Source organism: Propithecus coquereli, unplaced genomic scaffold, assembly GCF_000956105.1.
Source record: "Propithecus coquereli isolate 6110/MARCELLA unplaced genomic scaffold, Pcoq_1.0 Scaffold3, whole genome shotgun sequence".
In the NCBI taxonomy this organism is placed as follows: domain Eukaryota; kingdom Metazoa; phylum Chordata; class Mammalia; order Primates; family Indriidae; genus Propithecus; species Propithecus coquereli.
The window spans coordinates 888448-909651 of NW_012148618.1; the positions used below are offsets into that span (position 1 = coordinate 888448).

The following is a 21204-nucleotide window of genomic DNA, read 5'->3' on the forward strand; positions in this document are numbered from 1 at the left end:
AACTAGGTCTAGGTCAGATTCATGTGAAATTAAAAGGGCAACTAAAGCTAGAAGGCAGAGCTTTAAAAAAAAGTTAAACCACTAAACATAAATAACTAATTCCAATTTTTAAAACACAAAAGCTCAAACCTTCATTTCAGTTTCTTCTGCAAAATGAGTTGGAGAGGATAGAGTTGAATCAGGCATGCTCTTGCGGGCCTTTCAGCGCTGATATCCTGGGATATTACACTAGGTTCAAGATGCCGGCTTTGGGGGAGAGAGCTGCTAAACTTGATCATATACTCTATGCATGATATTCGACCGTTATTCTCTTCAATGGCGGCGACAGCATCTGATTCACCTGAGTGGCCCTACAACTTAGCACATCATCGGGCACGAGTAAGTTCCCCATAAATGTTTGCACCGCAGGGCCGTATCTCGAGTTCCAGGTCAGGACCCGGTAGAGAGGTCAAGCTTCCCCTCTAGCCCCACATCACACCCACTCCTCCGACTAACCAAGTCTGAACTGGTGCCTGCGCAGTGATTGGCCGCGGTGATTCTCACTGCGGAGGAACTTGACTTGCTCTAATGATTTCTGACAGACATCTGCAGACAGCGCCGTTAACAGATTTAGGGACGGGCTGGTACCAAACCCTGGGAACGCCAACCGCTGCCTCAAAGCAGATCCAAAAAGTTAGATCTTTGAGGACACGGAAGGACCAAAGAGAGGCGGAACCTTCTGGTTAGCTGCGCTGTCCGCCGTAAAACTTCTTCCCCTCTTCTTCGCGCCGTATCTTGTTGCCAGAGCAACTGTGAGCGTCACCAATCAGACCACGGAAACAGAACAAAAAGAGTACACGTGTCCAGCTCATTGATTGAGCCATTGCGCAGACGCATTAAGTTTTTCTGGCGTTAAGTTTGTTCAGGCGAGGCAGTCTGCGCCTGCGCATTCGTTGTCCCACGCGCCTTGGCCTGCTTATACGCCTGCGCAAATTGGCACACCGGGGAAGTCGGCGCAGAGGGGCGACGGCGCGCATGCGCAAACGCTACATCCGGTGTGGTGGTCGGGTCTTCCAGGAGTTTGGAGAACGCTGGTTGGAGTAGACTGCGTGTAGTCATGTCGGCGTCGGTAGTGTCGGTCATCTCCCGGTTCTTAGAAGAGTATTTGAGCTCCACTCCGCAGCGTCTGAAGTTGCTGGATGCGTACCTCCTGTATATACTGCTGACGGGGGCGCTGCAATTCGGTTACTGTCTCCTGGTGGGGACCTTCCCCTTCAACTCTTTTCTCTCGGGCTTCATCTCTTGTGTGGGGAGTTTCATCCTAGCGGGTAATGATTCTATAAGTAATCGCAATAATAATGTTTTGGGTGTGCTGCTTTTGTTCCCGTAGTATTCTTTTGTATCAGACTACCGCCCCGTGAGGTTATGAGAAGAGCCTGCATTGCCTGCTTTTTGTAAATGGGGAAATTGAGGCTCAGAAAGGTTAGGTCATATGCCTAATACCAAACAGTTGTCTAGCAGCTGGAATTAAATGTCTAAAGAAACCACCTTCTGCTGCTGCTCAACCTGGTGAGCCATTTCACTTAATACTGGTCCCGGGAAAACCCCATTCCAGCTTTCACTTAGCTTTAACACAACTTTAAAGTTGGTAGACTTTTAAGATGAAAAACCCAACCTTGAATCATCTCTCTCACCTTGGCCTAATCACTACCAAATTCCGGTGAAGTGTTTCAATGAAAGTGTAAAGAATTTAAATGTAAGTGCTTTGCTTGTTGAATCCTCCTTTACTTGATTTTTGTTTTTAGCTGCTCCTACTTATTTCTTGTGGATAACGCTGTTATTTCGCTATCCTGAACTCAATTTTTATTCATATAATTCTGTTTCAGCTCTATTTTTCCTTCTGATTCCAGGATTTGATAACCTTATAGACTGTCATATTTAATGAGCACTCTCTTTGTAAATTTTTGCCAAATTCTGACTTTTCTTGCCCAGTGGGAATTCAATGAATACGGAGAAAGCCTTGGCCCATGAATGTTAGCTAATATGGTTTTTAGGTGGCCACCACATGGGCCATTTCTGTTATTGCCTGCTGCTTGACTTTGAAAACATGCCAGGATTCATGTTTTCTTCTCAGCGTGATCATCATCGTCAGGCCATCTATTGCATTTTGGGTTGAATACAAGGTATTATGGTAAAAACTTTGGGAGTACATTAGGCATATGTTTGTTTCTTGTCTTCAAAGGTTTACAGTCTAGTTGAAGTACAGACAAAACAGAATTAGAGTTGTCTGGAGGCTTCATTTACAGTGGTGCTCTGCTTAAAGTTACAGATCTATAGACTGCTTTTTACACATTCACATTGCTAGTTCAGACACACTAGAGATACTTCTACTTCTCAGAATTTAAAATAGGCCTAAGGACCTAATGATTTGTGTATGATTCTGAATTGGAGTTAGAGATTTAGCCTGTTGATTGGATATTTAATTATCATCTTTGAGTTTTGTCCGAGATGATCAAGACCTTGTTCTCTGTAGCAGCATCCTGGCCTTCAGGATGTGTTACCATCATCAGACCAAATACACTACACTCTTTGCTCTACATACTCTCCAGCCTCCCAGCCCCTTATCCTATGCCCTAGTACATGGCTAAGAATTTTATTAACTGGCCAAGAGAAGAAACTCTGTTCAGAAGGAACTTCTGATTAATTTTGTTTGATGTTTTTGTCTCTAAGTATGGAAGAATAGGAACAGGACAGGCCCTGAAAACTGATTTTAAAGAAAGAAGCCTTTTCCATGGCAAAGTCACTGTGACTTTTCAGGGTTAAGAATGACTTCAGGGTGGCATGGAAGATTGTGGTTTGCTGAAGAGTGGGCATGGACTAGAGTTATAGATAATTAGTGTGATAAAGCCAGAAGGTTTTTGAGGAGATGACTTTTGCTTATGCCAAGTGCTGTTTTTGAGCCTGTTGTGGCTAAAATTGAATTGGCAGACTCCCTTCCCTCGTCTCCAGTGGGAACTCGATGGCTTGTCATTCAATATGCCTATTACAAGGGCATATTAATAGTGGGGTCAACATAGGGGATTGGGATTTCCAAACCTATTAGATAACAGATAATGGGGCTAGAGAAATGAAATGGTTTCAGGACCAGAGGGGATTCGTGATAATTCATAGTTGTCAGAGAAGGGTATGATTTGAATTTCTTTTGACAGCATTGACCTTACTAAATCCTGCCTCCTCTGCCACTTGTTAGTTTTAGGTTATCAACTAGAGACTGGTTTTTTTTTGAGACAGGGTCTACCTCCGTCACTCCGGCTAGAGTGCAGTGGCGTCATCACAGCTCACTGCAGCCTGTAACTCCTGGGCTCAAATGATTCTCCTGCCTCAGCCTCCTGAGTAGCTGGGACTACTACAGGTGTATGCCACCACACCCGGCTAATTTTCCTGTTTTTTGTAGAGATGGGGTCTTGCTCTTGCTCATGCTGGTTTCGAACTTCTGACCTCAAGCAGTCCTCTCTCCTTGGCCTCCCAGAGTGCTAGGATTACAGGCGTGAGCCATTGCAGCAGGCCTGGAGACTGGTTTTAATGGGAAATTTGGATACTTATCATTTGTTTTGATTGTTGGGAAAGGAAGCCTTGTACCTGTGGTGCTGGGCTTTCTGATTTCCCTGTGGTGTGTTTGCTGTTGGAAGAGATGGAGGAGGCCAGTTTGGCCGGAGAAGAGGAATTGTAGGAGATAATGTTGAAGGATTAGGTGGTGCTAGGTGCTAGAGCTTTGAATGCCAAGGAATTTGGACGTTATTCTGTAGGTAATAGGAAAGCATCTGAGGGTTTTTCTGTATTATTTTTTAATTTTCAACAACTCTTCATTCCTTAAATTTTTCTTCTTTTTTTAAGAAAGGAAGAGGACTGGGCATGGTTGCTCACTCTTATAATTCTAGCCTTTGGGAGGCTGAGGTCGGAGGATCCCTTGAGACTAGAAATTCCAGACCAGTGTGGGCAACATAGTGAGACCTGTCTCTAAAAAATAAACATAAACAAAATTAGCTGGGCATGGTGGCATGTGCCTGTAGTTCTAGCTACTTGGAAGACTGAGGCAGGAGGATTGCTTGAGCCTAGGAGTTTGAGGTTACAGTGAGCTATGATAGTGTTGCTACACTCCAGCCTGGGTGATAGAGTGAGACCCTGTCTCAAAAAAAAAAAAACAAACCCAGAAAGAAAGGAAGAGACTTAAAATTGGTATTGGTATGTAGGATGAATTGGAGGGGAAAATTCTTTAATTTTCTCTAATTTCTTTTTGGCAGTTTATTCTCTTTCATTCCTTCTGCATGTATTAACTTAGCATATGCTCTTGAAAGTATTTTCTTCTATACTCTCATAGCTGGGAGACTTACCCATAGATTCAAGGAGCCAGAGGTAGAAAATCATCATTGAGCTATCTTTTTTTGAATTAACAGAGAGTAGTTTATGGGCTTTAAAAGGACCTCAGAGATAGAATACTTTTCTTCTTTCAGATTTCCGACATTCTCAGCAGCTGACTGCTGATCTTGAGGTTAGATATCTGTAGAGGAGGACACCTGTACCTTTTTTGAGTAACATTTCGATGTTGGCAACCCTTTTAGCTTCCTTTTTTTCACCCAACTAAAATCTGTGCTTATTTAAGATGTTATTTAGGAGGGATAAGTGGAAAACATTAAAACTGTCCTTAACGTAAGTCTTTGTCCTTCAAATCAGATTTTAAGTCATTGTATAACTTTGGTCTATTCTGTTTTCTAATTTATACGAAACAATTTTGGCTTTTTTTCCTCCATAGTTCTCCCTAGTTTACACATCTAAAACCAGTTTGAATTTGAAAGGCAAGGAGGCCTAATCCAGAGTATTTTCTATCTCATGGAAACTATTGGGCTGTGTAGACTGGGATCCAGCATTTCTTTTGGAAGTTTCCATCAGATTTGTGGGTCCTGATATTATCTCCCAGCACTGCTATACAAGAGATTGGAAGTTTGCCAGTCTTGTGTCTGATAGTTCTGTTTCTAAATACCTTTCACATGTCCGTTGCAGCCTCTTCATTCTCAATGTCTCAGGGTGTTAATGTCTCTTGTCTAGACTACTGCAATCCTCCTTACTGGCCTTCCAGCCTGTGGGTCTGCTTCCAGTCATCTTCTGTATATGCAGGCTTGATTTGACTTGCAAATCTGACTGTGTCACTCCCACACAAAATTTGTCTGTGGTTCCCAAAGTAAAATTCAAATTTTTTTTCATGGCATATGGGCTCTTTTAAGGTCTGGCTTTGTTGCTATCTTCAGTTTCTCTTGCCTCTGCCTCCTCTGTACTTTATGCTCTAGCATTATTGAGCTAGTTGTCATTCTTTGAACACTCTGTAATGTCTGAAGCTGTTTTGCTTCTGCTTGACTGGCTTCAAAATTCCTTCATTTCTTAGACTTCTCAGTTCAAGTACTATTTCCCTTTGGAACTCTTCTCTGACTCTCCCAGCAGATCTAGGTCTCTCTCCTATATTATGACGTGTGTGCGTGTGCGTGTGTGTGTGTGTGTGTGTGTGTGACAGAGAGAGAGAGAGAGAGAGAGAGAGAGGGAGGGAGAGAGACAGAGAGAAAGATACAGAGATGTGGCACTGTTCTGTGTTTGTTTGTGTGTTAGTCTTCTTTCTGGAAGGTAAGCCATTGAGGGCAGGGGCTGTCTTTTTCATCTTTGCATCCTCAGTGCTTACCACTGTATGTATTAAATTGTGAGCATGCATATAATAATTTAAGGAATACTGAACAATTATGTGTTCGGTTCTCTGCCAAGGTGCTGGGCATTCAACTGTGAAGCACACAGACATGGTTTCTACTCTCACGGTTTATAATCTAGTGGGAGACAAATACAAGTAAACTTAGATATAGTGCTGATCGGAGAATTATTGGTGAGAATAGAAACAAAATGATCACCCAACCCTGCCCAGTGGTCCTGTGATAATACTTCCCTAATATGTTTGCTTTTTCAAAATATGCTTACTAACTTCTCATTCTCTTCTTTATACTTTTCTTCTTTTCCTTTATTCTCAGTTGATGATCTTTTATTTTTTCACTAAAAAAAAAAAGAGGTAGATAGGATTCTCTTCATCTTCCCATCTCTGATTCATAGCAGCTCACCTACCTCTGTACCCGTATTCTCTGACTGACTTGTCATTGTGGTGGGTGATGTGTCCCTTTCCTGTCAGAGCTCCTTCACTCGTGCAGAGGACCCAGTCTTCTCTTGCTCCCTCGGCTGCTCAGCTTCTGCAATTATCCCTCCGTTCTGCATCATTAATTTCTCTCTCTCTACTGAGTCATTCCCATCATACAAACATGCTGTAATATTGTCCAATTAAAAAAATTCCTTTTGACCCCAGATACTCCTCTAGCTACCATTCCATTTCTTCTCCATCATCATAGAATTTCTTGAAAGAATTGTCTGTTACTGTTTCTCCTTCCATTCTTTATTTAACCCATGCTTGGTGGTGGTGGTCTGTCCTCACCACTTTACTGAAACTACTCTTGCCATGTTGTATCATTAGCATTTAACATAGTTGGCTGCTTCCTTGTGGGTAAAAGAAAAGCTTTCTTCTCAAAGCTTTTTGTAGTATGACAGTCTCCTGCTTGTTCCTTCTAGCCTGACTGGCTTTTCCTTCCTACTATTTGTGCTGGGTGCATCTCTCACTGAGAGCTTGCTTCTAGATCTCTTCATTTTGGTATTTCTTTCCATAGGTGGATTTAAATAACATCTGTATACTTATAACTACCACATTTATATTTTTAGTTTTGACCTGTCCTCTGAATTCTAAATTAGTAAATCCAATTGCCAACTTGATGTCTTCACTCGATGTCTGATATATACCTTGAACTTAACATGTCCCAAATTGACCCTTCTTGCACAGCCATCTGCCTCTTAACTAGTCAGTACGTGGTGTGAATGTTGGTTGAGTTGTTGAACGCAAAAATTTAGGTTTCCCTGGTCCGTTGATTTCTCTTATCTCCCACATCCATTTCATCAGCAAGCTCTGTTTTCTCCAAAATAGAGCCTGTATCTCTTCACTTCTCTCCATTTTTACTACCATTACCCTAGCTCTTTGGCTCGTAAGTGATTCCTTTGCTTCTTCTTCAACACTGCAAACCATTCCCCACGTTGCAGTTCTAGCAGCCTAAAAAAATGTAAATCAGATTATTTTACTCACCTCAGAACTCTGAAATACTGTTCCATTGCACTTAGAACTAAATCCAAACTTTTTCCTGAGGTTTACAAAGCCCCCACAGGGTTTGGCCCTTGTCTCCTTCTTCAGAATCACTACAGTCTTGTTAGTCTGACCTTGTTATACCTAGAACATGTCAAGATTGTTCTTTCTATGTAGAATGCTTTGCCCACAGATCTTTACATGATCGGTTCCTTATCTTTCAAATACTGGTCTTAAATAGCATCTTCTGTGATGATTGAATAAAAAAAAGCTTCCCAGTCACTCTTTATTGTTTTGTTTTATTTTCTTCATAGCATATGGTACTACCTGATAGTTCCTTGTTTGTTTGTTATATATTTCTCTCCATTGGAGTGGAAGTTCCTTGAGAGCCACACTCTTGTCTGTCTTGGTCTGTGCCATATTCCCAACACCTGGAACAATGCGTCTCATGTAGTAGGTGCTCAGTAAATATTTTGCTGAATGAATGAACATTTAAGGGGATAGATTAAATTAGAATTGCTAAAATGGAACAGGCTGCCTGAGGAGGTAGTGAATTTCCATCTTTGGACGTGCTCAGAGAGAGACTTAGGGACCATTTGTGGAGGAGCTTTTTGAACAGGCATTCTTTGCCTTTTTTGTTCCAGTGCATCTGAGAGATGTGACACCCTTATCAGTAACACATGCTCTGGAAAGTTTGTAATTCTCCATCTGGGGTGGCTTACCAGTTTCTGTAAGTGGTGAGGATACTCTGGAAAGCTTCCCAGGTGGTTCATGCAGCCTTGTTGAGCTTGCCCACCCCCTACCACCCTTTGGGCATTTTATGCATCAAATGGAGTGTTGATCTGGACCTTGGAGGTCCTTTCCATCTGTGTGGGACTCTGATTCTTGTGTTATCATTGAAATAACTTGGTAACGATAACATCAATTCATTATCTTATCCACTGTCATGGAGAGTTTTTCTTTTGTACCTTCATATTTCCCAAAAACTACCACTTGTTTACCACCCCAGTAACCAGAAATAGTTTGGTATCTATTTCTCTAGATTTTTTTTCTAGATTCCAAGTAAAACAAATGACAAAATAATTATATATATCTTTATATATATATATACATACACACACACATACATATATACATACATACATTTTTAAAGAGAAATATGGAATGGGATAATTTTTTGGCTTTTTTTCAGTTAATATAGCTCGAATGTCTTTACTGTCAGTGTGTACAGAATTTACCTTACTCTTTTGAATAATTGTGTGGGATTTCCTTGTATGTCAGTAGTGTTGTTTAATCCCCTTGATGACGTGTGGACTGTTTTAATTTTTTTCAACTTTACAAACATGCTGTTAGAATGTCTTTGTTCTATAAGATAAATTCCTTTGTCAAAGGTAAAAACATTTTAAATATTAATGGATATTGCCGGTTGCTCTCGACATAGATGAACCACTCTGCCTTCTACAGCAGGATTTTAATTGGTTGCCCTTGCTTCAGTAAGTGTGCTTCATATTTCGAAGGATCTGGGTGCCTAAAAAGATCAGTGGTGCTTCCACAGTGTTTATATGTTTAAGCATAATGAAAACTGTTGCCATGGTGATGGGCGTTGGAGAAATAGTCTGTTAGTTTTCTGACCTTTGGATTAGATCTCAGTTCGTTGATTTTTCTTGGTTAGTGATGGAATTACACTAGCCTGAAGCAAATTTAGGTTTTTTAAGTAGTGTAATAATTTATCACACACATAGAGATATTTTGGAAGAGTGTGCTCCTGGATCTTCCATTTCTTGTCAGTGATGACTGTTGCTAAGATACCAGGTTAGTGTGTGGCCTTCTGGATCCTGGCCTTTTGACTGAATCCAAATTTTACAGAGCAGATCCTTTTATTAAAAGGGGTGCAGCAGAGAAAGATGAAGCTTTTCTTGCCGATTTTGGTACTTAAAAAAGAACAATCTTGAAATCAGAAGGCTGCAGGTTCCCCACCTGGTAGACTCTTCAAGACTATAGAACGTGGCGGTGGAGAGTTCTCTGTCGAGAGTTTTACAGTTTTGGTCTCCTGCCTTTTTTGTGACAAATAAGCAGCTGCTAGAACTTTGAGATCAAAGGTAGTTTATCTACAGCTATGAGATCCTCGTGGGTGAACATATTGTGTTTATAATCTCTGTTATCCATTATATATATTCTATTAGAAAATAATTCACATTTTTATAACTTGTCATTCAGCTTAGTCCCTTTGTTACTGCCTCAGCTACATCCCCATCTAGGTATAATTAGAAACCTCCAATTCAGGAGATATGAAAGCTTTGTGGGTTTTTGGTTATATGTATTTTTTGTCTGAGTAGGCTTCTAGTTTTTAGCATAACTCTGAGAAGTCATATTTTTGCTTTAATTTTCCTTTAACTAAACAGTTAAGAGTACAAAATTTAAGTGTACAGTTTGATGAATTTTTAAATTAACTCATCTAATCACCACCCAGATCAAGATATACAACATCGCCAGACAGTGGCTCACGCCTGTGATTCCAGCACTTTGGGAGGCCGAGGTGGTAGAATCGCTGGAGCCCAGGAGTTTGAGGTTATAGTGAGCTATGATTGCACCACTGCACTCCATCCTGGGTGACAAAGCGAGACCTTGTCTCTTAAAAAAAAAAAGATATAGAACATTATCAGTACCATAGAAACCTTGTTGCATCTTACCAGTCACCCCTCCCCCCATGAAGGATAAAAACCATTATCCTGACTTGATTTACCATAGCTTTGTTTTGCCTTGTTTTAAGCTTTACATACATGGAATCATACAGCATGTACTTTTTTTTTTTTTTTTTTTGAGACAGTGTCTCACTCTTTTGCCCGGGCTAGAGTGAGTGCCGTGGCATCAGCCTAGCTCACAGCAACCTCACACTCCTGGGCTCAAGCTATCCTCCTGCCTCAGCCTCCCGAGTAGCTGGGACTACAGGCATGCACCACCATGCCCGGCTAGTTTTTTCTATATATTTTTAGTTGTCCAATTAATTTCTTTCTATTTTTAGTAGAGACGGGGTCTCACTCTTGCTCAGGCTGGTCTCGAACTCCTGAGCTCAAACAATCTACCCGCCTCGGCCTCCCAGAGTGCTAGGATTACAGGCGTGAGCCACCGCGCCCGGCCCAGCATGTACTTTTAATATCTTGGTTGTGTCGCCCAACTTATTTGTGGAATTCATTCATTTTATGTATAGGAGTTCTTTTTCATAGCTGTATAGTATTCTATCATTTGCATATACTATAATTTATCCATTTTACTTTTGGTAGACTTTTAGATTGTGGATATCATTCCTGTACATGCCTTTCAATGTGTGTGCATTCATTTCTGTTAGAGTAGAATTGTTGGGTAATAGGGTAATTCATTAACAGTCATTAGCAGTCATTTGTTTTATACTTCTAGATAATCATTTTTGTGTTTTGTTTCTTATACAGTTTGCCTGAGAATACAGATCAACCCACAGAACAAAGCAGATTTCCAAGGCATCTCCCCGGAGCGAGCCTTTGCTGATTTTCTCTTTGCCAACACCATCCTGCACCTTGTTGTCATGAACTTTGTTGGCTGAATCATTTCCATTTACTTGAGGAGTGGGAGACTGGAAGAATGTAAGTGATGATCATAGCCCTTGTCCGATAATGTTGATTTTAGGAAGAGAAATTGGTTAGGGCTGGTTTTGATCGTGGTTGGCAAGGCTCCCTTGCTGATAAGACGTTTGCAGAATTTTTCTGTTGGTCGGCAAAGTGTGCATTAATATCATCATGATTCATCAGTGCTACTGCTAATGGTCGTTGCCTTTTCTTCGTGCTGTTCTGCAAATCATTAAGGTAACAGAAAACCACTGCATGTAGCTAGTACAATAATTTCTGCACCAATAACTCCATGAAAATAACTCAGATTTTGGAAGAGACATAAATTGTAGATATTGCCTTTAGATTTGTTCTTTAATTTTTTTCTGATTTTGATTTTAGGTGACTTTAAATGCCATTGTCCTCATAGTACCCACTATAGAACACTTACACCTGATAGGCATCCAGGGTATTTTGAATGAATGACGATGGCCATTTGCTAATAAGTGTCCTAGAGTATAAGTAAGTGGGGGAATTAGATTAACTTGGGAGAAGACTTCAAAATATAAGATGAGATGCTGTTTGATTCATTTGCCATTTGTTTGTTTCTTTTTTAAAAAATTATTTAGATCTTTGTAGTGACTTGGAATGCCATTTTGTCTTTTATTAGCGGTAGAGCTCTTTTTTTCCCAAACTCCTATATAGAATCTTGGTATATAAAACAGAAGTAGAGTTGGAGTTGTTTTGATTGACAGAAGTCAGAAAGCACGTTCAGCTTGGCCTCTCCTTCATGTGTGGTATGCCCTCCCCTCCATCTGTCCCTCCCCCGCAGACTCTCCCTTCTTGAGTTAGCTGTACTTTCTTGAGTACAGCTAAAGCTCTAATAAGTACATGGGTGTTTTCCAAACTGTGTGTCAACACTGTTACTTTATATATGAGAAAACAGAGGCCCAGAACAATCCAGTGGCCTTCCCTGGCCACATAGTTAAGTGTTTGCAGGGTAGTGCCTTAGTCTGGTGGTGCTCTTGGCCCAGTACTCTTTCTAATACCCCATGTAGCTTACTGATGAATGCATGCGCTCTTTTGTTTGCTTTTGCTTCACAAAATTTATGTTGCTGTTACTGGGTCATAGAGAAAAGAGAACCTTAGGAAATGTTATCCTTCTTGGGGGAAGAATATCCTAGGACCAACCTCTTCCTGTCACCACATGGAAAGCTATCATTTTGGGTACTAATCAGTAGAGATCTAATACAAAAGTTGGAGCAGTATGTGTAATGTGCATGCGACAGTGTGACAATGACTATACTTCATTTTCTGACCTGAATTAGTCATTTACTTGTAATATGTTACATAAATCTTTTTCTTTGATACTGCCTCAAAAAGAGTTCTGTTAGTTTGGGTAAGATTTCATTTTTGGTAATGGTAAGTTGACAGAGTGGTTTCTTTCAGTAAAAAAGTTTGGGAACTACTTTATTCTAGTATTTTAATACACTTTATCACCTGATTAAGACTTGAGTTGTCTTCCCTATGTGCCAGTCAGTGTCTTGTTACTGGGAATATAAATAAAAGTAAAATGTGGCCCCTGCCTTACAGAAGTGAACAATCTAGTAGGGGAGATGACATATAATCATAACAGTTAAAATACAGTACATGGGACTGCAAACTAATGCAACCTCTGTGGAAAGCAATATGGAGATACCTTAAAGAGATACAAGTAGAATTACCATTTGATCCAGCAATCCCATTACTGGGCATCTACCCAAAAGAACAAAAGTCACTCTATAAAAAAGACATCTGCACTTGAATGTTCATAGCAGCACAATTCACAATTGCAAAGATGTGGAAACAACCCAAGTGTCCATCAATACATGAGTGGATTAATAAAATGTGGTATATGTATACCATGGAGTACTATTCAGCTATAAGAAACAATGGTGATATAGCACCTCTTGTATTCTCCTGGATAGAGCCGGAACCCATTCTACTAAGTAAAGTATCCGAAGAATGGAAAAACAAGCACCACATATACTCACCATCAAATTGGTTTCACTGATCAACACCTAAGTGCACATATAAGAATAACATTTGCTGGGTGTCAGGCAGGTGGGAGCAGGGAGGAGGAGATGGGTGTATACATACATAATGAGTGCAACACACACCATCCGGGGGATGGACATGCTTGAAGCTCTGACTTGGGGGGGGAGGGTGGTAAAGGCAACATATGTAACCTAAACATCTGTACCCCCATAATATGCTGAAATAAAAAAAAAAAAATACAGTATAGTTAGAGCGTCACTGAAGATCAGAACCAAATACTGTGAGAGTCCAGAGAAGGGACTGGACTCTCCCTTCTTGAGTGCAGCGAGAAAACTGACCTATCAACATTGACCTTACACTTGCAAATAAGAGTAACTCTTGGACTTTTTGACAGAGACTTCTGGAAAGGTCATAAATCTTCTGATTGCCTTTCTCTAGATTTCTGAAGATCTTTTTTCCTAGATGAATCATGAGTATACTTAGGAAGGGAACAGAGCAAACATTTCAAGGATGTTTTCTAGGCTCAGGGAGATACCAAATCATGGAAAATTATTTCCTAGGGCTGTCATGATTGGAGGAGGACTCTGCTGCAGAGAGCTTAGTATTTCAAAATTATGACAAAAACAGAGAGAAAAAAGCAGGCTCAGCAGAAACTGTGTACTGTAGACCATATTAATAACCTAGGACCACCCGTTAAGCTGGGAATTATGGGCACCAGGTACAGCAAAATCTTCAATCCCAGATTGCAATGTTAAATCATTCTATAGAGAATATGTTTATAGAAAAATCCTTCTCTCTGGTGGAATTGCCCAGAGCATTTTTCTGAGCAATCCTTCATTTGACATATACTACACTGTCCTGCTCTCAGGTTTTCTTTTTTTTAAAATAATACATTTTATTTGCCCCTTTTATGTGCTTCTAACTCAGCTATATGTACCGTGTGCCAAAGCACTTTAAAAATGCTTCCAAATGAGTTCTCAGTATTTATGCCAACTCAGAAAGAGGAACAAAACAGATTGAACATTTTTCATATTTTCCAACTGAGAGTTTGGTATTAAAAAAATAAACGTTTATAATGTAACTGATCTTGCATGAATTTGTGGGTGACATTTGAAACCAGCAGCTACTCTGAAAAAGGCAGATGAAAAGAAAATGGCATTGAATTAAAAAATCAATATATTCGTAGGGAAGTAAGGAAATTAACAAATATTGGGTGCTCACTATGTGCCATGCTTTAAGTGCTTTTCATTCTGTATCTCATTTTATTTTCAAAATAACTTTCATGTTGGGCTGGGTGTGGTGGTGTGCCTGTAATCCCAGCTGTAGGAAGGTAGTTTGAGGCAGGAGTTAGAGGCTGCAGTGCACTGTGGTGGTGCCTGTAAATAACCGCTGTGCTCCATCCTGGGCATCAGAGTGAGACCCCATCTCATAAAACAAACAAAACTTCATGAGGATAGGCTTGCTATTCCCATTTACAGATGAGGAACTGCGGTTGTGAGAGCCTTGCTAGAAATCTTATAACTAATAAATCTGATAATCTTGTCTGATTTCAGAAAACAACTATTTTTATAACCCCTTTTTGCTCACAGGTGTTTATTATATAATATTTATCAATTTGTAGAGTTAAACAAACAAATTTAAAAAGATACCACAAGTGTTTTATCCACTGTCCTCACCTTACTGCTTTCCTTTCTTTGCTTTTATTATGACAATAAATGACAAGAAAGTACAACTAATAATGTAACAAACACCCATGTATCCACCGTCTGGAATTAATAGATTTTGAAAGGATTAAACATTATAGGTTCAGTTGAAGTTCGCTTTGAATCCTTTCTAGTCCTAATTCCTTTCCTGTCCTATAATGCTGGAACTTTTTCAAGGCAATTTAGTTCAGCCAAGACTAATATAAGACCTAGATCTATTATTACAACCTTTTCTAACTTCAGACTTTGTGGTCTCCAGCAAACATGTCCAAACAAAGATGGCAGTTTGAGAAACCCTGTGAAAAAGTTAGCTGCTCTATCAGTTGGCAATACTAGTTATGAGTAGCTATCCAGGTCATCAAGAAAGACTCAATATTCATATTATAAAAATGAAAATATAAAAGTAAAAATGCTCCTAGTGAGCTTCTGAGCCCCAAGAATCTATGCATGCCTGAAATGATTAATTTTTGGTTATTGGAAGTAAATTTTAAATGCATGCATGACACAGAAGCTCAGTGGATTTGAGTATTTAAAATTTTATATACTTTCTATAATTATTTCCTGTTTTGTTTTTCCATGTTTCTTTGTGAAATTCTTTACAAAAAATATCATCCTCTCAGGTGTTCTGAAGGGTAATGAGAAAAAGAGGGACAGAGCTACACTGGGTCACAGTTTGAGAATCAAAGTTCCTGATGAACTGGGCACGAAGAGACCAACTCAAGCTTGGAAGTGTACTCAGCTCCCAGGGAGATTATTTGCCCAATGCTTGTGCTAAAGGCTTGTTAGTGTTGTGTTGTTTTTATAATGGGGACCATTCTCCCACAGATCTTTAAAAATTTATAGTGTTTAATCCTAGCTGAAGCAAGAGGGCTAGAGGGCTGGGAAGAACATCTTAGACTCTGAGTAGCAATACTGTTTGCAAACATGCTATTGGGTTGGCTTCTTGAATTCATCAGTTAAAATATAGAGAAAATTACCTCTGGAAGGGGATCTAAATGTTATTCTTTGGGCTCTGCTGCCACCTATTGGATTGTATAATACATTTCATATGCTGGGAGAATGTACTACAACATACCAGAGAAGTTGGTTTTGGGGGAAGAAACCACTGATATCTTTATGATACAACCTAGTTTCTTTCCAGTCATAGGAGGGCAGCAGAGGTCCGAGTGGGTTTAGATGCTGGATTGGGGGGAGCTTTACATTCTGGCCAGAAGTGGGCATTGTTGAGTTAGGAACAAAAGGGCATGGGACCCTAAAGCCAAAGGTTTTGTTACATAGGGGAAGATCAACTGTGTACTCGTAGACCCTCAGATTTCCCCTCTGTTTCTTTTTGTTTATCTTGTCAGTTCGAGAGCTCCCTTTTTGATTTGTTCTAGACCTTTTATTACTCTTAACACTGACCTTCCACCAGCAATTATCTTTAAGTTTTTTGTTGGTTGGGGGCCCATTTTGTTTTATTTCATTTTCTCTTTTACATTTCCACCTTATATTGAATTAGGTCCAGTCACCAAATAAGTTCTTCAAAAGGGAACTGTCCTAAATTTGTAGAAAATCTCCTGAGGTAGGCACAACATAACTTTTTTCAACTCATTTCTCCCTAATTGGAAGGCAAGATTAATTCTTTACCTATTATTCTTAAAACCTTAAATGTGCTTATTCTCTTTGCTAAAAAACCACTAATTGATGACTGTGCAATTGGTGACAGAACTCTGTTTTGTATTTGGTCCATTTAAGGCTATCAAAAAAAAAAAGTGTCAGGTAGATTCATGTTTATGAATTTCATTGCTGCCTTAACTCCCTGCCTTATTTTCTCCATCCTTCCAGCTCAGGCGACTCCTACTCCAAGTAGGAGTCATCCCCCACTTGGAGTTTCTGTGGATCCTCATTTGGCCTTTTTTTTTCTCTTCAGTTGTTCCTTTTTATGCATATTCTCAGATTCCCATTATCCATTCACAGGAGGTAGAAAGTTACAAATGTGACTATTTATAACAAAATGTACAATATTTGTATAAGGCCTATTACAAAATTAAACAACATTTGTAAAATGTTTTACAGTTATCACATTACCAGGCTTACAGGATTCACATACATTCCACGTTTACTTGTATATACATTAACTCAAGTGATCCTTACCACCTACCCTGTGATGGAGATAGACAAATATTAGTATTCCCATTTTGCACCTGAGGTCATTAAACCTTGCTGAAATTACCAAGTTGGCTTGTCCAGTCCTGGGAACTAATAAGTGACCAGGTGAGAACTTGATAACAGACATTTGAACTCCAAACTTTTATATTTCTTCCTCTATATTATGTTTAGGACTTTCAGGTGATGAAATATACATCTTCCTGTTAGAAGGTTTTCATTAAAAATATTAAACTTGCTTTTCTTTTTTAAATGGGAATAATTTAGGAGAGGTTGATAAGAAAGGATGAAGACAGGCTATCTCAAATGTTTCTGCAAAGTTGGCCATCCATAATGTGGTCCAGGAGAAATGGAGAATGCAGGTTAGGAGACCTGACTTTATTGAGGGTGACCGTGGACCAGTGCTGTCCAGTAGAACTTTCCGTAAAATGGAAATATTCTGGGTCTGCACTGTCCACTATGGTAACCACTGGCCACATGTGGTTATTGAACATTTGAAATGTGGCTAAGTGACCAAGGAACTGAATTTTTAATTTTATTTGATTTTAACTAAGTTTAAATAGTCACCTGTGGCTAGTGCCTATGTTGTTGGACAGCGCAGCTCTGGACAAATTTGTCAAAACTATCAGGTTACAGTTTTCTCATCTCTATAATGAGAGGATTACACTAGCTGATCTTTAAAGTTCCATTCATTTTTTTAGAATTTTATATGATCTGTGCCTTTTAAAATTATAGTGATTCAAATTGAGCTCTGAATCTAGAATTTATGCAGAATGGACTATGATTCACATTATTTCTAATTTCAGTTTTAATTGGGCAACCAGGATCCAGGATGAGATGGATTCAAAGGAAAGTCAGTATTTGAGCATATCTGCCTAGTGCTACTATCTAAATAGAGACGATGCTGGAGAAGAATACAGATTCCAAATAGAAATGACCCTGTCTGGCATTATCTTTTCTATCTATGCAGAGAGTAATTATTTTTAACAGTTTTTTTGTGTTGTGCCTTGTTTTCTTTTAAGATTATTAGAACTGACTGATCAAATGGAGCTATCTTTTCTGCATGGATAAAATAGACTGAAGAAGTCATGCTAACTTTTCTCAGTAGGTGTCTTCCATTTTGCATGTCTTGATATCAGGGGAGGAGATTTATTAGTCTGTTTCCGGAAACCTTTATGCCCTGGTTAACAGTTAAAATCATTCTACTGAGCTGTTGAATAGTCCAATTTTGTGAGCAAATATTTCAAAGAATCTTAGAATCTCTGCTTTTATAACAATGTCTAGTAAATATATCTGCCTTAGAAGAAGGGAGTAGATCTTTGTAAATAGGATTTTCTGAAAACAACTGTCAAAGAGTCTTAACTCTCATGGGTCATTTTTGCCTTCAACAAGGACTAGCCTCGACATCTTAGATTTAAATGTTTTTATATCATAAAATCTCAAAACTTAACTTTTGTACTAAACTAGAATTTCTTTTATAATTCTGTAAGTGTCAAGGCTTTGTTCACTGAAAATGGCCTTGTGCTGTAGTCCTCTCTCATGTTGGCCGTTAGAACTGATATGTTATATCAATGCATAGTCTATTACTAGACAGTTTGCTTTACGAAAGTTGATGGAACGAATAGGTGAGTTTTAATAGGTCTGGTCGTGTTTGGCACTGTGAGCACTTTTTGCTGTTATTGCTCTTTTATATTATACATTTTGTACAATTCCACTGATAGAGGAATGTTCTGCAATTATGTAGCATTTCTCTCAATACCATCATTAGTAAAATAAAAGCATTCTGGCTAAAAGTCTAAAACCTTGCTTTTAAGCTCGGATGCTAGAATCTCCAGGTCATTTGAACCAACTTTTTACCTACTGGGGTAGTCTAGTTCTTTTGAAAGGTAGTATTTCTCAACCTTTTTGAAGTCATGGCACACATAGAAGATTACAGTATTTTTAGGCACCCTATGGGAAAATTGGCTGCTCATGGCTAGAGACTTGGGAGCCCCTAGGGCCAAGAGGTCAATTTCTGGCCACACCCATGTTAGAGTCTGCTAGGTAGGAAGCTCCACTCTGAGGGACTAGAAAGGAAGCCTGTATCTTTTGGGAAGCCAATTCCATCTGGCTCTAGCAGCAATGTACCCACTTCTTTTGGAGTTATTCTTCATTTTCTGCTTGCTAAAAATAACCTTTTCTTGTGTGTGTGTGTGTGTGTGTGTGTGTGTGTGTGTGTGTATGTGTATATGTATATATATGTATAGACAAGAGAGAGAGAGTGAGTGAGTCTTGCTTTGTTGCCTAGGCTATAGTGCAGTGGTGCAATCATAACTCATTATACACTTGAATTTGTGGGCTTAAGCAATCCTCCTGAGTAGCTGGGACTACAGGCTTGCACCACTGGGCTGGCTAATTTTTAAATTTTTATGTAGAGATGGGATCTCACAATGTTGCCCAGGCTGGTCTTGAACTCCTGATCTCAAGCAATTCTGCCACCTTGGTCTTCCAAAGTGCTGGGATTATAAGTGTGAGCATGGCCAACTTTATTTTTAAATAAAAACTAAATTTTTTCTTTTATTTTGGTCCTTTGTGAAATCTGAGATTAGGAATTTTTCTCTACTTTTTTTTTTAAGACATAGTATCTCACTCTGTCATCTAGGCTGGAGTTCAGCGGTGCAATCATAGCTCACTATAACCTCCAACTCCTGGGCTCAAATGATCCTCCTGCCTCAGCCTCCCTGAGTAGCTGGGGCCACTATGTCCAGCTGATTTTTTTTTTTTTTTAAATTTTTTGTAGAGACAGGGTTTCACTGTATTGCCCAGGCTGGTCATGAAGCTACTTTCTTTCTTGAATCTTTCCTTCCCCTAGCCTCCTCTTCCCCTAAACTGGAAATCCATGCTTTGTAAGCATCTTAAATCCAGAAGAGCTCTTTATGGTAAACTGCAACCTTCTCACCTCGAAGAATTTGTGGTCTAGGGAGGTCAGAGTGACTTATGTAAAAGCCATGCAGCTAATGAACGATAGAGCTGCAGTTAAAACCCTTGTCTCCCAGTTCCTGGTCAGTTTTGCCTTGGTGTGCTTGGAATTCATGTTTGAACATTAATTTTTCTGGATACTATGCCCATAAAATGTTCTGTGAAATATATTTGCTTCATTCTGGTTATACTAGCCTGGTTTAAATACTGTCCTGAGTTTAGGAGCCCCTGAACTGTCTTGTGGGTTAGAATTTAGATCGAAGGATTTGAGGCCCCATCTGTAGTATCATAAGACATTTTACCTTTCTGCTTCTTTCTTTTAGGTTCACTTTTGATTTTCGTGGATAAGAGTTGTTGAGATGGCAGCTCGTTGGACGTGTGGATTTTCTTCAGATTTGTGCTTACAACCGACTCTGTTTTGGTATGCAAGTGGAAAGCCAAGAGAAGTTCCCTTGCTCTGTGTCAGAACTACTTTGTAATGAATGTTTATTAACCTGACCTCTGCGTTCTATTAAGTGTAACCTTTTGCCTCCCAAATTAAAAAACTCCATGCCACTCCTCTCTATACCTCTGGCTCTGTTTTTTGTTTTTATTATTTATCGGTATCAAAATCCTTTTTACCCCTTCAGTCCTCTGTGCTAAGCTCTTTTTGGGTGGGTAACTTGCAACTGTGAACCTACCTTCTTGTTTTCATTAAGTGTGTTTGAAATCCATGACAAAAGGCAGTGCAGACAATCCTGGGAAATGGCAGTCCTTTGTCTTTTCCCTGGAGCAGGTAATCCTTTACTAATCCTTTGATTGTTACAGGTGCTTCCGCTCTTATGCCGCAATGCATTCCTGGAACTGCATCATTAAGCACTTTGTTAGAAATTGAACTGCGTACTTCCACATTTATATCTGTTTTAACATGCTTTAATGGTAAAAAGTAAAATATGTATCTCTTAGGCAATGTAAGCGGAGTGCAAAAAAAGGGGGTTGTATGTATATGTTGATTTATAAAATACAGTATTCTCCAAAGCACCTTCACAAATACTCTTATTCTTGGCAATTATCTCAGGGATTCCAGTTCTCATTAGATAGGTGAGGAAATCGAAGCTCAGATTTGTGACTTCCTTAGATCAGAGCTCATGACAAAGCTTGGGTAGGACATAGGTCTGTTAGGCATATTTATGTGTACCATGCTAGCAGCCCTATTTCCATCTCGGGTGCTATAGAGTTGCCATATTTGGGAACAAGGTCTGTTGAGAATTCCACTATTTAAATTTAGCTGACTACTGAGATGATGAGTTGTGAGGTTCTCCAACTTGGCTGCACATTAGCATCACCTGGGGAACTTTAAAACAAACTCCCAATGCCAGGTCATACCCCACACCAATTAAATAAAAATCCTTGAGGGTGGCATCTGTAGTGTTAAAGCTACTGGATGATTTCAATGTGCAGCCAAATTGAAGAAGCATGGCCCTGGATTCTTACTACTCAAAATGTAGTCACTGACTAGCGGTATTGACATCACCAAGGAGCTATTTGAAAAGAAGACTCCAGGCCCCACCCCAAACCTACAGAAACAGAATATTTTAACAAGGTCCCCAGGTGATTT

General features: G+C 39.5%; 1 protein-coding gene across 1 annotated transcript; it reads left to right on the forward strand.

Annotated features, from left to right (window-relative positions):
• Nucleotides 1-1012: 1012 nt before the first annotated feature.
• Nucleotides 1013-20168, forward strand: DAD1 (defender against cell death 1). Its single transcript, XM_012649171.1, has 3 exons — nucleotides 1013-1307; nucleotides 10633-10803; nucleotides 19931-20168. The coding sequence occupies exons 1-2, from the start codon at nucleotides 1097-1099 to the stop codon at nucleotides 10761-10763; spliced, it is 342 nt and encodes a 113-aa protein (XP_012504625.1). The 5' UTR covers nucleotides 1013-1096; the 3' UTR covers nucleotides 10764-10803; nucleotides 19931-20168.
• The last annotated feature ends 1036 nt before the right edge of the window (nucleotides 20169-21204 follow it).

Coding starts and splice junctions, on each gene's coding strand:
- DAD1 (XM_012649171.1), top strand. CDS start 1,097: ATGTCGGCGTCGGTAGTGTCGGTCATCTCCCGGTTCTTAGAAGAGTAT. Junction 1,308..10,632: donor GGGGAGTTTCATCCTAGCGG/GTAATGATTCTA, acceptor TTTCTTATACAG/TTTGCCTGAGAATACAGATC.